Source organism: Tricharina praecox (assembly GCF_024521635.1).
Source record: "Tricharina praecox strain CBS 144465 chromosome Unknown BZA05scaffold_13, whole genome shotgun sequence".
NCBI classification, from domain to species: Eukaryota; Fungi; Ascomycota; class Pezizomycetes; order Pezizales; family Pyronemataceae; genus Tricharina; species Tricharina praecox.
In genome coordinates this window covers 751063-765155 of record NW_026250415.1, presented here as the reverse complement: position 1 = coordinate 765155, position 14093 = coordinate 751063, and the positions used below count along the sequence as shown (strand labels likewise).

At 52.7% G+C, this 14093-nt stretch overlaps 4 protein-coding genes across 4 annotated transcripts; all 4 read right to left on the bottom strand.

Moving 5' to 3' along the window:
- Positions 1-25: 25 nt before the first annotated feature.
- On the bottom strand, positions 26-2761 carry BZA05DRAFT_474310 (cytochrome P450). The gene is made up of 5 exons (XM_051488119.1): positions 2297-2761; positions 1995-2145; positions 755-1877; positions 564-680; positions 26-495 (listed from the first exon to the last, which is right to left on the bottom strand). The coding sequence occupies exons 1-5, from the start codon at positions 2454-2456 to the stop codon at positions 439-441; spliced, it is 1608 nt and encodes a 535-aa protein (XP_051339215.1). The 5' UTR covers positions 2457-2761; the 3' UTR covers positions 26-438.
- BZA05DRAFT_56496 (uncharacterized protein) lies at positions 2539-3143 on the bottom strand. The gene has a single exon (XM_051488428.1). It carries the CDS (start codon positions 2948-2950, stop codon positions 2621-2623), a length of 330 nt encoding a protein of 109 aa, XP_051339214.1. The 5' UTR covers positions 2951-3143; the 3' UTR covers positions 2539-2620.
- Positions 3144-6032: 2889 nt separating this feature from the next.
- Positions 6033-9426, bottom strand: BZA05DRAFT_399449 (heat shock protein 70 family). The gene is made up of 6 exons (XM_051483804.1): positions 9189-9426; positions 8955-9059; positions 8816-8847; positions 7301-8735; positions 6830-7141; positions 6033-6771 (listed from the first exon to the last, which is right to left on the bottom strand). Exons 2-6 carry the CDS (start codon positions 9027-9029, stop codon positions 6499-6501), a joined length of 2127 nt encoding a protein of 708 aa, XP_051339213.1. The 5' UTR covers positions 9030-9059; positions 9189-9426; the 3' UTR covers positions 6033-6498.
- Positions 9427-10528: 1102 nt separating this feature from the next.
- BZA05DRAFT_453616 (chitin synthase-domain-containing protein) lies at positions 10529-13366 on the bottom strand. The gene is made up of 4 exons (XM_051487498.1): positions 13194-13366; positions 12748-13127; positions 12451-12695; positions 10529-12348 (listed from the first exon to the last, which is right to left on the bottom strand). The coding sequence occupies exons 1-4, from the start codon at positions 13340-13342 to the stop codon at positions 10654-10656; spliced, it is 2469 nt and encodes an 822-aa protein (XP_051339212.1). The 5' UTR covers positions 13343-13366; the 3' UTR covers positions 10529-10653.
- Between the last annotated feature and the right edge of the window lie 727 nt (positions 13367-14093).

Here is a 14093-nt window from a genome sequence, read left to right as displayed (position 1 = left end):
CACCACTTCATTTCGCGCGCAGATGCTTCGGAGTAATTTAGACAAGACAGCTCAAATTACTATTACATATGTACTTGGCCATATAACGTACTGACATGACGGGATCTGCCACCGAGCATGGCCGCCCTTTCCGCGGCACCGGTGATCGTGACAACTACGGCCGTAGTGACGGTGGTGTACAACATCAGACAACTCCACTCACTTCCCTTACTCCCCGCGTCGCTGTCCCCAGCCTCACGGCACCTGTGAACATACACATCCTCGCATCGTAAAATATCTCTACATATCGACAATCCCATCCTTTTCCAAAAAAGCAAAAACGCAAACCCATACCCTAACAGATCGAACTAAACGTGTAAGGACAGACTAATATTACATTGAGATAGTAGTTTTGCAACGTGCTGTTTCTTTCCTTTACATTACTCATGAAGGGGGTTGTCATGACGAGGCCTTCTCGAGGGGTAGGCGCTCCTTGAATGTCAGGTAACAATCGTCCTGTCAAGAGGTTAGCAAACCATTCATTCAATCATCAACACCAATTTTGAATGGTGAGATCGACTTACCTGGGGGAAAATCGTCGCAAACACCTTAATCTCCTCAGACAAAGGCGTAGGAGTGTGCTCCCAGTCCAGGAAAAGCGAAGCCTTTCCAATCATGGACATGAAGTTCATAATGGCGTACTTGAATTATAACATCAGCAACCACATCTACCAGTTTTTCGGATAAAGTGAAAAAGAAATGAGAAAAAACTCACCACCTGTCCTAGACAAACGTGGGGTCCAGTTCCGAAGACGAGCCAGTTCTTGGTGGCAGCCTCGGCCTCACCTCCCTCCAACCAGCGGTCAGGGTTGAAGGTCTCGGGATCAACGTAGACTTCGGGATCGTGGAGGGCAGGGTATGTGGTCGGGATGATCATTGCTCCCTTGGGAACACGGTAGTCGGGGGTAACGTTGAAGCTCTTCTTGACCTCGTAGGGAACCATCAGGACGGGAGGGCGGTAACGAAGCTGCTCCTTGACGACGGCGCGGGTGTAGACCATCTTGTCGACCATATCGATATCGACACGCTTGTAAGGATCACCGTCCCTGACTCGCAGTTGCTCCTCGCGGACTTTAGCCAGAATGTCGGGGCGATCGGCAAGGATCTGAAACTGCCACGTGCTTGCGCTGGAGGAAGCGTCCTGGGATGCAAAGAGGAACGTGAAGATGGTCATGGCGATTTCGACGTCGGAGAACATGCGGATAACCATCGGCTTCGCCTTGGCCTCTTCCTTCATTTCCTGGGTCTTCTTGTCGTACTCGCGGGACTCGATCATCGACTTGATCCAGAAATCCATGGTGCAAGTGGGCTCATTGCCGGCCTCCATGGCCACCTTCGACAGCGCCGCGCAGCGGGCAAACTCATCAATGACATAGTCGGCGCACTTCTTTCCGTACCAGGTCTTGGTGAAGGGGATGATGATGGGGAAATTGACGAGTTCGAGCGCAGCGGTAATCTGGTAGTAGTTCTCCGAGATCTCGGCGACGGCCTCGTCACGGATGTAGGTTCCACAGAAAGTTCTCAACGACACGGCGCAGTTGATATCGCGGAATTCTCCCATGTACTGCTTCGGCTGTCCATCCGCGGACAGTTTGAGCCACCGCTGGAAGTACTGATCGTAAATCGCCTCCTGCTGGGGAAGATACTGGGCCAAAGATTTGCGGTTGAAAAGCCCGTTGAGACCCTTGCGGTAGTCGACGTGCTGCTTTCCGTCGAGGAATACCCAGTTCTGAGGGCGGAGGATTTTCTTGGCCACGTCCACGACACACGGGTTGACATACATGGGCGAGTTGAAGACCTTGCGCGCCAGATCTCTGGTGGAAGCGATAACAACGAACCTAAGAGGTGGAAAAGCCAAAATTGTTAGCCCTCGCGTCCACATACACGTCCACCACCACCACCGGCACCACCGACGACCGGCCCCTATCAATTGAGAGGGTGGGGGAAGAGCATACTTGTGAAAGACCGAAACACAGCTCAGAGGGCCGCTATTCCATTTCGCCAGGTACTCCTCAAACTTTGGGTTCATGGACTCCATGAACGGGCCCATGAAGGGAATCTTGAAAGTCGGACCCACAATGCTACCCTTGTTCCAAATGTACTTGACTGCAGAAAAGAAAGAAAATCGCGGGCACGCGTCAGCCAGCCAATCCATCGAAATCGCGAGAACCGGGTTTGGGGGGGGGGGGGTGTTTCTCCGCATCATCATCACCACCCGAAACACTTGGACTCTGATTGCGTTTTTGGTTCCCCGTACCTTGATCGTAAGTTATCGACAGCACCAGTAACGTGAGCAGCAGCTGCCACACGCTGACGCCCTCCAGGCTCTTGCCGACAGCGCCGACGCCGTTCATGAGAGTCTGCAGCGGTTCCTCGGCGCTGCTGACCGCCGATGGCGGGTTGTATTGCGACTCCATAGCTCAGTCTTCGTCGTGTTTGTTGTACTCTGTCTGCTGACTGGTTTTTTTATCGGCGGGGCCAAAATGTGCGAAAATCGATGTTGCCGGGTTTCCCTGAGACGTGACGGGGAAGAGAGAACGGTCGGGAGAGAGGGAGGGAGGGAGAGAGGTGGGAGGTGAGGTTAAGAAAAGCTGTTCCTGGTCAGGGGTGGTTGGGTGGGTGGGTAGGTGGTTGGTTTTGTACTATCGGCGCGACGGGGGAAGGGGGGTGGTCTTGGTGGTGGTGGTGGTGGTGGTGGTGGTGGTGGTGGTGGTGGTGGTGGTGGAAGGAAAACAACACCGGGGGTCGGCTGGGTCGGGAGCGAGGAGAGAGGGAGGGAGAGAGGGAGGGGGTGGACCTGGGTGGGCAGTTGGTATTTCTCCAATCTTATGGATGTGTGATGCTGTATGGTGTCAATTCCATCCACAGTGGGAAGGAGGGAAAAAAAAGAGAGCAGCAACCGAACACTCATGCGAAGCAGTGGTCACGGCACGACCAAAGCCGAAGCGGAGATGTAGGGGTTGGCGATAGTCAGGCGAGCGCAGGCGAAGGAGGATGGGATGATTGGCGATGACGCTGAGGAGGAGGAGGTGCAAGCCACGCGGGAGCGGATCACAGCAATTGAGGCGAGCGAGCGGGCGTGCGTCGAAGGAAAAAGGTTCCTCCATGAGGATTTCCATTAGGCGGGCGCTCCAGATACCTCCATACTGGTACCCACTATGAACGTAGAGCACCCTCCACGGAAGACAGACTGCCCGTACCTTTTTTCATTCTGTGGAGATATCCACCCCTCTTACCGTTGTCTAGAGCATCTAGCTGCATGGTAAAGTATCCTCCCTCCCTCCACAGAAGAAGAAGAAGAACCAGGCAGCAGAAGAAGAAAGGACCCTGGGAAATCATCAAGCAATTGCAGCCACCCGCAGACACGGCCAAGAAATGCCGCTAGATAAGGGAGGGATCACTGCCGAAACGAAAGTTGGATGATGTTCCTCTTACCACCAACCAAAACGCGCCACCCCGATGTTATGTAGGCTTTAGTTACCAAGCAACTCGGCAGACCTAGCGTTGACGCCCACATGAGTACTCTACATACACACGCAGACCCTGAATATGATTCCCCGTCCTTCTCCCCTCGAGCGCGCCCACAGTACTCTACTCTATGTATCAAGCTTTCCCTTCCTCGTTAGTTACCCCGGTGGTTGTGAAGACACACCGAAGTCCGACCCGGCGACGCGACCATGGCCCCCTTCCCCCCATGGATCCGGAAAAGTCAGCAGAGAGTATCTAGGTATCAAAGATGATACCTATGTACCTGCAGACAGTCCGGTCCTCTAGGTAGTTCCACCGGAAGGAGACCGGACTTACGGTCAACGCGATGTTGAAGGGGGAACGAAAGAAAAGCAGGAGAAAAAAAGGAAAGAAAAGGGGGATTGGTTCGTTCCGGTGAATAGTGTGGTCACGGGTCACTCTACTGGTTCGTCCTCTCGGCTTTCGGCATCCCATGGGCCATCCATCCATCCATGACAGAGCGGCAAGCCGAGAGCCTAACTAACGCCAGACCATTCAATCGTCGTCCGATGATTTCACCAAACATCGCAATTCTATAGTAACTACCAGGTAGGTACCTAATGTATAATATCTACAGCCCCAGCTGAACCACGATTCCAACCGAGCCCTACATACCATCCCATCCCCGTGATCACCTGAGTGGAAGGCTTCGGTTCGATGATCAATCATTAATCGTGCCCAAACCAATTGTCACCTCCAACGTTGTCGCCAGCAGTCGGAAACTACAGATCCGAGCAGTTGGATCTGGGGCAGAAAGCAGTACTCAAGTCTCACATAGATACCTACTACCTATACATAGCCAGGAGGAAATTGTCCGAGTACCTGCCTATCTGCCATCCAGCTGGCTGTCGACAACTGGATACATAGTATGTACATAGTATGTACTTGTATAGAATATCCCTTGCGTACGTCACCAGTTCCAAGTCCAGGGCGGGCTCATCTAGCATCATCTGCCTCCGTGGACCGTTTGGTCGTTTGACCGATCCGAGCCAAACCCACTAGCAAGAACAAGACTTTTCGGTGAAAAACAACACACGGACCACGGCCAAACGCACCGCACCGGTCAGCTGGTAGACATGTTACTTAGTAGGTGTCCGCGCCTAACGCGGTTGTATCATAAGGACCGTGCCAATCGCTGTCAACTGGGCCCTGGCGCCGCTGCCGTCGGGTGGTCAGGTGGTCAGCGCTCACGTCACTCACGTCACTCACGTCACTCAGCCTACTGGGTAGGTGGTAGACGGCGGCTGTGTGCGGACCCTGATACCAGGTACGACCAAAGACCATGTGTGTGCGTGTAGAAGCTAGCTGCTAGACTTGTGGATTCTAGAATAATAGCAGACACTCTTATGTACACTACCTACACGATCCGAAGCCCGGCTGGAAACTTTCAGTACATACACAGCCCGTTGAATCATCTCGCAACCGGTCCGAAATCGGAACGGGAAACGGGAAACGGATATGGTCCCTCCTCCGTGACTCCGTAGATGTTCTCGGTCACCTCTCCGATACCTATACGGTACATTCCATCCCAGAACGAACGGTAGCGAGGTGCGCCGTGGGTAAAACACATGCTTTGCCCGACGAGATGTTTGAGTGCTTAGGTACCCACCGGTGCTTACCTGGTAAATAGTAGATACCTACTTGCTTATAAGAACGTGGCGGCACGATTGGCGGCACGATTGGCGGGACTGGACTAGAGCTCCCGGTATTGGACGATATATGTACCTGAGACTGAGAGGGGGTAGCCACGAGGTAGGCACGAGATCTATGAACGGTGAACTTACTACTCGTAGGTACTAGGAATAGCCTAAAAAGGAAGTTTCTCTCATCGCCGGGTGCCGGAGAGGGATAGAGTGAGTGATCGCTCGTGATTGGGACTGTCGGTTTGGTGCCAACGCGAACAACTGGAATACCTACCTGGTACTTGGGCTGCTACCACGCGGTCATGTAGCCATGTAGTTGTGCTGTGTAATCGTGTCGTGTATCCTACAGTGTTTTTCTGGAAGTTTAAGAGTCCGAAAGTCCGAGAGTCCGAGACCGCGACGTCGGGTGCGGGAAGTTACGACGACGACGCCCCAGCCGGTACGCTATGCGGGCTCGGTCTCTGCAGCACGGCTGGGGTAGGAAACGGTAGAGAGGTGGCATACCTGTGATATTGGCCTACCTGTCGAACCCGCTCAGACGCTAACCAATCATCCATAAACTTCTCTCCCAAAGTCTGAGCGGGTTCGACAGGCAGGCAAATTCCACAGGCATGCCACCTCTCTATGTGTGTATTCGTATTCGTATTTGTCATCCGATGATACTCCTATACACTCCGGACCTCAGGTCGCAAGTATTTGGCCTGGATGAGTGTCTGGATGAGTGACCTGGATGAGTGACATCGACAGCATCCTGCCCAGTGCCCAGTGCGTAACCCCCCTCCCCGCCAGAGCCGGAGTCCGTTTTCGACGATGACTGGCATGGTTACATACCGAGAAGATGTACTCGTATGTAATTGGAAGCAACATTATGATACTTAAGTACGGTACTGATGGTGGTAGCTGGAATACCAAACTCATAGAGAATCCCAGACCTCTTCTTTACCGACATGCAACCCGGCATGGACATCACACAGTCGACATCACAGTCGAACATTGACGTCACACAACAGATCTGAAACAAAGAATATTCCATCACCCCCGATCCCGCCCCCTCGCCTTGCAAAAAGTTATAAAGAACGAAGAGTTACAGTTAAGAGCAGCCCTTTATAAAACTCCCTCACTACAAGTGTTTTTCCTGCCATCTACGCCAGCCAACCCAGCCCCCATCCCCCACGGAAAAGCAACAGAAGGAAGAAAAAAGAAAAGAAGACAAGAAGACAGAAGAGAACAGACACTAAACATCAAAATCAAAAGCACAGCCCAAGAGAAAGAAGAAAAAAAATGACGGAAACCGGTAATTTTTTTGGATCTAATCCATATCCATGTCCTGAGGAACGCTGGGTGGCTGCTGCTTCTTCTCGGTCTCGTTCTTGTTGGGCTGCCCGGCCTGCTTCTTTTGCAGGTCGGCCTGGGCCCTCCTCATCGTCTCGGCTTCGTTCTTGGAGGCTTGGTAGCTTTGTCGCTTCTCCTCCTCCTTGTCAAAGTAGCGTTGGGCGATGGGTGCAATGGCCGATCGGAGCTCTTCCATACGGGCAATGTAGACAGCCTTGGTGGTGTCCTCGCCGTCGTTGTACAGCCAGTCCTGCAATGTCATGTCAGCACTACCGATCAAGTGTATGGGCTACTGTTACAAAACGTACCTCAGCGTCGTCCAAGGCCTTCTTGACCTTCGACTTCTCCTCGTCGCTGGCGAATGGTGCGTAGATATCGTCAATCTTAGCACGGCCCTCGTAGATGTACTCCTCGAGAGCGTTCTTGCGGTCCTCGGTGTCGGCGACCAACTTGTCCTCCATGAACATCTGGTTCTCACGCTCGGTCCAGATGGTCTTGACGCCTTCGTCGATGGACGCGGTTCCACATACGACGGGGAGCTCGCCCTTCTTGACCTGCTTCTTAACCTTGCGCATCTTCTTGGGTTTCTCTTCGCCGTTGGCGGTATCAGTGTCCATGGCCTGATTAACACCATCGGTCAGCACTGATGAGCTTTTGTGCCGTTTAGGATGGGGAGGAGCAGATGAAGGGGAAGGCGGATCATGCTCGCTCTGAAATGGAGCACCCTTAGGTTCACCGAGTGATCTGGGATGATGTGTGAGAGGAGTAGTTGAACTTACGTCACCCTCCTCCTTGACTTCCTCGTCGACCTCGATCTCCTCGACGTAGTATCCTCCCTCGATGTTCAACACACCGTGCAGGTTGACGCGGGCCTTCAGCTTGCAGATCATGAAGTCATCCTTGGCGTCAGGCTTGACACCCTTAACGGAGAAGCGACCGATCCAAGGCGACATCTTGCCGGGGAGCTTCTCAGGCTCGGTATACTTGGCCTCGAGATCAAAAGGCTCCTTGCGGTAGAAAGTGAGAATTTTGGTCGACGGGACGGTGTTGTTCTTGTTAAAAACGGTGAGGCTAGTGTCCTCGTCGGGAATGTCGGCCGACTGCTCCCATGTGAACTCGATGGGGTAGCTGAGGATGTCGTGGACGGAGAAGTCCCTGACACGGAAGACGGGGGAGAGGATAGCGCAAGCAAAAGCACAACCACGAGCGATGGCCTCGTCCTGGTTGAGGGTGAACGACAGGGGCTTTCCGAAGAACTCGGAGATGCGCTCCTTGAGGGAAGGAACACGGGTGGAACCTCCGACGACCTCGATGGCATCGATGTCCTCCTTGGTCAAACCAGCCTCAGCGAGAGCCTCCTCGAGGGGAGCGGTGACACGTTCAAGCATGGGCGCGATCAGCTCCTCGAGCTCCTCACGCTTGAGCATGCCCGAAGCATCGACATCATTCATCACGGACTCGACGTTGAGGGGCGCCTGGGCGTTGGCGGAAAGGACCTTCTTCAGCTTCTCGACGGCAACGGCAACACGGAAGTAGGCCTTCGCATTAGTGTAGATGTCGATCTTGTACTTCTCCTTGAAGACGCCAGCGAAATGGTCGATGAGCGCCTTGTCGATGTTTCGTCCACCGAAGTGACGGTCGAAGGCGGTAGCCAGAACCGTCAATTCACCCTTCCGGAACTGCACAATGGACACGGTGTAGTTGCTGTGGCCAATGTCGATGAAGCATACCCGCCTGGGCTTCTCCTCGGCGGTAGGGAGGTCGAGTTTGGTGATACCCCATCCGAGCGCAGCCGCGGTAGTGTCGTTCATCAATCGCAAGAGCTTCAGACCGGCAATGTCGGCAGCGTCCATTATGGCGCGACGCTGTGGGTCTGTGAACCATGGGGGAACACTGAGCACGATGTCGGACACGGGAAGCTTCAACTCTTGCGAAGCGGTCAACTTGATCTTGGTGAGGTACATGGCAATGAGTTGTGTCGCCGAGAAGACCTCATCCTGGCCAAGATACTTAACCTTCACACCGACATCGCCGTTCGCGGTATCAACGAGGGTGGCCGCGATGAACTCCTTCTCGATCTCAATCTCGGGGTCGTTGAATTTCCGTCCAGCAAGACGCTTCAGGTTGGAAACGGTGTTCTTGAGGTTGGAGATCTCCTGGGTCTTCGCGGGCTCTCCGACGTATCGGCTCTTGGGTCCGAAACCGACAATAGAACTATTAACACCATCAGTCAATACGGATCCTTTGTCGCAGCAATGATGATGGAGTCACTGAAGGAAGGCGGGAGTGCTTACGGAGTCGAACGGTTAGAGACTTCGTTGGTGATCTACATGAAGCACATATGGTCAGCGCTCTTTCGTTCTTCCTGTGTATCTTTCTTTCACAGCTAGCTCCTAGGAGATAGATGGATGTCGAAAGGGGGTGACAACATACAACATCGACACCACGATTCCTGGCCACTGCGATAGTGGTCGCAAGAGTACCGAAATCAACACCGACTACGGACATGGCTATTCGACTGTGTAGAGTGTCCTAGATCTATATCGCAAAGAAAGAAGAGAAAGAAGAGGGTCAGCTTCGATGTAGTTGTTGGTTTTGGCGCTGGGATCGAGAATCGGGAAGGATGGAGGGGTTCCTTCGAGATATGGAGGGGTAGGTAGCACTGACTTGTCTCAAAAGAATCCGTGGGTCGTAAAAGCGTATCGCGGTTTTCCTCGGAAAGAATGGCGAGCTTGCGGGAGGATTAGATTTGATGAATTAGTGGTGGTGATGAAAGGTGATGGTTGTTGGAGGTTGGTGGTGGTAGAAGTAGGTTAAGGTGGGGTGGGACAGAAAAAGTGCGTTCCTATGTTAGGGCGGGGAAGGGGAGTCAAGCCGTTGCGTTGCGCTGCGTTGTGAGCATGCGCTGTGTTGTTTTTTTTTATTTGGGTGGGGGGGGGGGCCTTGCTAGCACGAAGGAGAGCCGCATTTCTTTCTCCTTCCTGTTAGCAGCCGCCCCCGCCCTCGCAGAAAGAAAGCGACCGAACCTTCGAGCGCCTTCCATCCGACTCTATGGCGATCCATCGCCATCCACTCAGCCCGCCCAGCCCGCCCCAACCCGCCCTGGCAACTGCTAGAGTAGAAAACTCGAGAACAGCGAGACACAGTGTTCTGATTCGAACTTTTAGCCCTGTTCTTTCGCTCATCTTACGTCAATCGACTGGCACGTGCTTCTTTGGCCACCCCGTAAGAAGAAAAAAAGGGCTTGGAGAACCGACTCTATTGGTGTCCGAGTTACTGATAGTCCTCGGATGGGCGAACATGGCACACCCAATCATCCGACGGATGCATACCTGCAGGCGAAGAGAGAGACAGAGAAAACATCAAATCGTTGTCGCACACGGCCTGGCTAGAGCAACCTGCAGCCGAAGGACTTGCAACTTGGACGGCTGCAGAGCGCCGTCGAGTGATAACTCGTGGCCAATGCAAAAGTCATCTTCATCTATCGATCACTCGGCGGCTCCCGGCCACTCATCCATGGAATAGACATTGCCTTTCACTCTCCAGAGAACACATCGCTATGATATGTATCATACAACTTGATCTCGTGTGTATTCTCTCTATTATTTTTACTTATGTACTTTTGATCCCTCGGCAAAAAGAAGAAGGGGTGATTATCGCCATCCACAGGAGTACATGTCGTCCTTCGCGTCCTTCCTGATCCTCCTAATCCTCCAACACTGCAGACCACCATTACGACGTCCCCAAAGCCATATATCACATGGCTGGAAAAGAAGAAAAGGAAAACAGAACCACATTCATACGCCACACCATGTAAAAGAAAAGAAAAGACAAACAACACAAAGGAAAGGAGAAAGGAAAGAAAGAAGGAAAGAATACCCATAAAGTATATTTCCACCAGAGAGAAGGAGAAAGGGAGAGAGAGAGACGCTAGATCCAGCACACGAGAAAGCAACGAACGCACACAAAAAAACAAAAGACCACCATTTTCGTGAATGACCCAAGCGCCATGTATGCCGGATTCTAACAGAAACTTTCAAATAAAAAAACACCCATATAGCGGAAGCCCAATGATCCAGTCCCTAACCAGGTGCTGCTCTGCATTAATGGAGGGTGTCGGAACGGACCGCATCTACCGCGATTTCTTTTGAAGCTTCTTCCTAGTCTTCGGGCGACCCTCCCTCTCATCGGATTCTCCCGCAGTATCTCCCACAGCATCGGCCCCGGTAGGAGACTGCGAAGGAGGCGTCGTGGCTTCCGCCGAAGCTGTTGCGACTTCGGACTCCTCGTCATCGTCCTCCATTCCTGACGTCCTGACGAGACTCAGCCTAGCCAGTGGACTGCGTGTGGGAACAGTCGGTCGCGACGAACGGTGCGCTGGCTCCGGCAGTGCAAGGTGTGTGTTTCCCCCGCTGGGTGAGGTACTAGTTGGAGGCGACACTCGACCGTTGGGTGAGCCGGAACGGCTAGGTTGGGTGCTGGTATACGGACTAGCGCCCGCAACCATGTACCCATAGTTGCTATCAACCGAAGTTGTGGATGCGTTTGCCTGCACCTTGTAACCGTAGATCTCGTCATCGGAGGAGTCACTCGGCGTGGATCGATGCTCAACCATGTAGGCGCCACCGGCTTCTCTCTGATTCGCTTGAGCAACGTGGTACTTGCGACGGTCTTCTTCTCCCATGATACTCTCCACACGGCGTGGGAAGTAAACCGACCCCCCGTTCGAAGTGCTGATACCGGACACGAAGGAGTCGAAGGATGCTCTGGGGTGAAGCGGGATGTGAGGTGCATTGGGATTCCGGGCGAGTTGATCTGGGAGTGTACCCATAGAATCGTTCGGATGAGTGTAATATGTGCCCTGGAACTTCTCCGCTTCGGCAACTCTGCCATCGGGGTACCGATGCCGAAGCACCCCATTCGCCTCTCTCTGCGCCTCGATTGCTGGCCTGAAGGTTTCCGGCACAACCTGCAAATCATCGCCCTGTTGCTCTGCCTTTTCGATTGCCTCTTGCGGAGTGGTTTCGGCGTCCGCGGTACCGGCGTCGGCGCGTGGGCCACCCCACGTTCGCTGACCAGCGGTGAAAATTCCGTAGACCATGTAGACCCAGTTGAAGAAAGGGTTTACCACGAACATCAGCGGATACAGCCAAGCCTTGAAGCGCTTCAGTCGGAGGCCGAAGTAAAACATTAGAGCCCAGTTGAGACCGAGTGACACCGCAATGAAGCCGACGGGGAGTTGTTGGATTCGTTGAGTAGTAGTGATGAGTGACAGAACCATGATGAAGAACAGCAGCGCAGTGGTACGGATGGTGTTCTGCATGAATCGCACCACACAGAGGATGGGATAACGTCTCCACAATCGGATGTCCGTTAACATACACACCTCGTTAGTGATGAAACCCAGGAACCACCTGCGTCGCTGCTTCAGCAAACTCCTGAAGCTCAGCACTGCCTCCGTTTTGCAAAATGCTCCTGTGCACATCTGAATCTGATATCGCTCGCTTGCACCGATCATGAACAGATGTGTCAACCAACGATCCTCCCCGAGATGGCACTTTCCGTAGTCGAAGAGATCGTCACACTGTTCGGCCTTGTCTGCAAAATAGTATTTGGCCATCTTCCGGAATGCCGAGAATCGTAAAATCGTAAGGGCACCGGGAAGACAAGTAACTGCGCCACAAGCCGATTCTACGGATCGCTCGAAAAGTTGACCGTGTATGTATTCCATGTCTTGAAGAAGAGTAATCAAAGTCTGTTTCTTGGCAGTAGACGTGATTACTCCAGTCATGGCAAGCATGTTCTTCTTACTGCCCGGCTTGAGTTCCTATTGGTAGCATCGCATGTCAGCCGCAGCGCAACTTTGTTTTTTTGTTTCCCGCAACACACGTCGGAAGCGCTAAGCGCAGTGGAAACATAGACGACATACCATCTCGTAGACAAAGTTCTGGATGCACACTTTGTCGAGGATACAATCCGAGTCGATGAACAGAATAAAAAGGTTGTCGTTTCTCTTCACGTACTCGGTGTACACCTTGTCGATCAACTTGAAAGTCTTCTTCTGACAGTGTCGCTTTCCACCGTGCTGGAACCGCGATACGGTGATGCGCATCCCTCGGTATGTGACATCCAGACTCGACGGGTAGCTCTCCAAAGACAGTGGGACGCCTAGGGCTTATTGTCAGTAATGCACTCAAAAAGGAGATCCGAAGGAACGGACCTAGACTCTCGATGGTACGCAAGTAAAGTTCATTCTCGTCTGCTCCGTCGAAAGAGAGGAAAATGTGGAGGCAGGAAGGAGGGTATTCTCCGTCAACAATCGAATCAACCGCCGTCAATAGAATGTCCGGATGTTCGTTGTAAACAGGCATCACGACCACAACCTTAGGAGCCGTGGCTTCGTCCAGTACTGTTTTGATGCGACGCGTTCTTCCGATATTATTGGTGATGAGTTGGTACACACAAAACAGCCAGGGAACCGTGAGTAGGATCGCGAACGACCAGAATGCAAACCACTGAAGGAAGCCGACCATTTCATTGGGGAAATGTTGAGTGATCCTGGAGGGAAGGGGCAGCGTCACCACCATTATCGGCGCAAAAATGCAACTGCATGTGGCTAGTCAGTCTACTGTTCCGCTTTCTCTCACCCAGCTGTGAGGGTTGAGCACTTACCGGAGCGCTGAGAACAGCACCATCATGATCACTGCAAGAACCCGGATGTGCCATCTCTCGGCCTTCTGGAAGACCTTAATCAGGCAGTACAGGAATGCTGCCAACCAGAGAAACCATTCGAGCAAGGCAGCAAGCATCACCACTCCCATGATCGAGCAGTAAACAATCTGTTTCCCCCCTAGTCAGCAAAATCTAGATGTCTTTAAGTATCGGCTGTTCATTTTTCGGTACCTCGGAGATCTCCCATTTGTCAGTCAGTGAAGGAATACCGTTGGCCATCTTGACGTCGTTTGGTGTCTACCAGGAAGCGAACTAAGTTGAAGATCGGTCCTAGCAATCAAAGCCTTGGATGAACTGCGAAAGACGAATGGATCTAAAAGTCTTACGAAGACGGCACCATCAACTGTCGGTTGTGCTTGCGGAGAGACTTGGGTGTCTGTAGTGTATTAGGTGGTCGACAAGCTGGCACCTTGCCGAGATATTATTCGAGCCTTGGAATACCGAACGCAAAACGAGTGGAAGGAAATCTTTGTGATTTCCAGGAACAGGAGAGTCGTCTAGCTATGTAATTTTAAGGTCGGGGCTGCGGAGGGCGGAGGTAGCGATCGATATTGAAGGAGCAGGAGCCGGTTGGAGGCTTATCGACCAAAACCGAACAACACCGCGGTGCAAGCCTACAACGCCGTAAAAGGATCGTCAGCCATCCGCACATCCGGAAGATCTAGAATTAGATCGAAGCATAGATGGACTCTGCCTCTGCAGCATGCCATCGGTGCACAAAGAAGAGTCAAGCTGTCGATAATGATCCTCGTCCGCTCGCTCGCTCCGTAAGACTGTGGGGGTAGCACATACCGGAAGACAATCTGCAAGTAGAATACAGGGTCAAGGACAAGCGGACGT

Excerpts from the sequence above, each read along its gene's own strand:
- BZA05DRAFT_56496 (XM_051488428.1), bottom strand. The coding sequence starts at position 2,950 with ATGAGTGTTCGGTTGCTGCTCTCTTTTTTTTCCCTCCTTCCCACTGTG.
- BZA05DRAFT_453616 (XM_051487498.1), bottom strand. The coding sequence starts at position 13,342 with ATGGGAGTGGTGATGCTTGCTGCCTTGCTCGAATGGTTTCTCTGGTTG. Across the intron at positions 13,128-13,193 it reads GTGCTGTTCTCAGCGCTCCG|TTGCATTTTTGCGCCGATAA; the intron begins GTAAGTGCTCAA and ends AGCCACATGCAG. Across the intron at positions 12,696-12,747 it reads TTACTTGCGTACCATCGAGA|CCCTAGGCGTCCCACTGTCT; the intron begins GTCTAGGTCCGT and ends ACTGACAATAAG.
- BZA05DRAFT_474310 (XM_051488119.1), bottom strand. The coding sequence starts at position 2,456 with ATGGAGTCGCAATACAACCCGCCATCGGCGGTCAGCAGCGCCGAGGAA. Across the intron at positions 1,878-1,994 it reads TGTGTTTCGGTCTTTCACAA|GTTCGTTGTTATCGCTTCCA; the intron begins GTATGCTCTTCC and ends TCCACCTCTTAG. Across the intron at positions 496-563 it reads TTGCGACGATTTTCCCCCAG|GACGATTGTTACCTGACATT; the intron begins GTAAGTCGATCT and ends ACCTCTTGACAG.
- BZA05DRAFT_399449 (XM_051483804.1), bottom strand. The coding sequence starts at position 9,029 with ATGTCCGTAGTCGGTGTTGATTTCGGTACTCTTGCGACCACTATCGCA. Across the intron at positions 7,142-7,300 it reads AAGTCAAGGAGGAGGGTGAC|GCCATGGACACTGATACCGC; the intron begins GTAAGTTCAACT and ends GGTGTTAATCAG. Across the intron at positions 6,772-6,829 it reads AGGCCTTGGACGACGCTGAG|GACTGGCTGTACAACGACGG; the intron begins GTACGTTTTGTA and ends ATGACATTGCAG.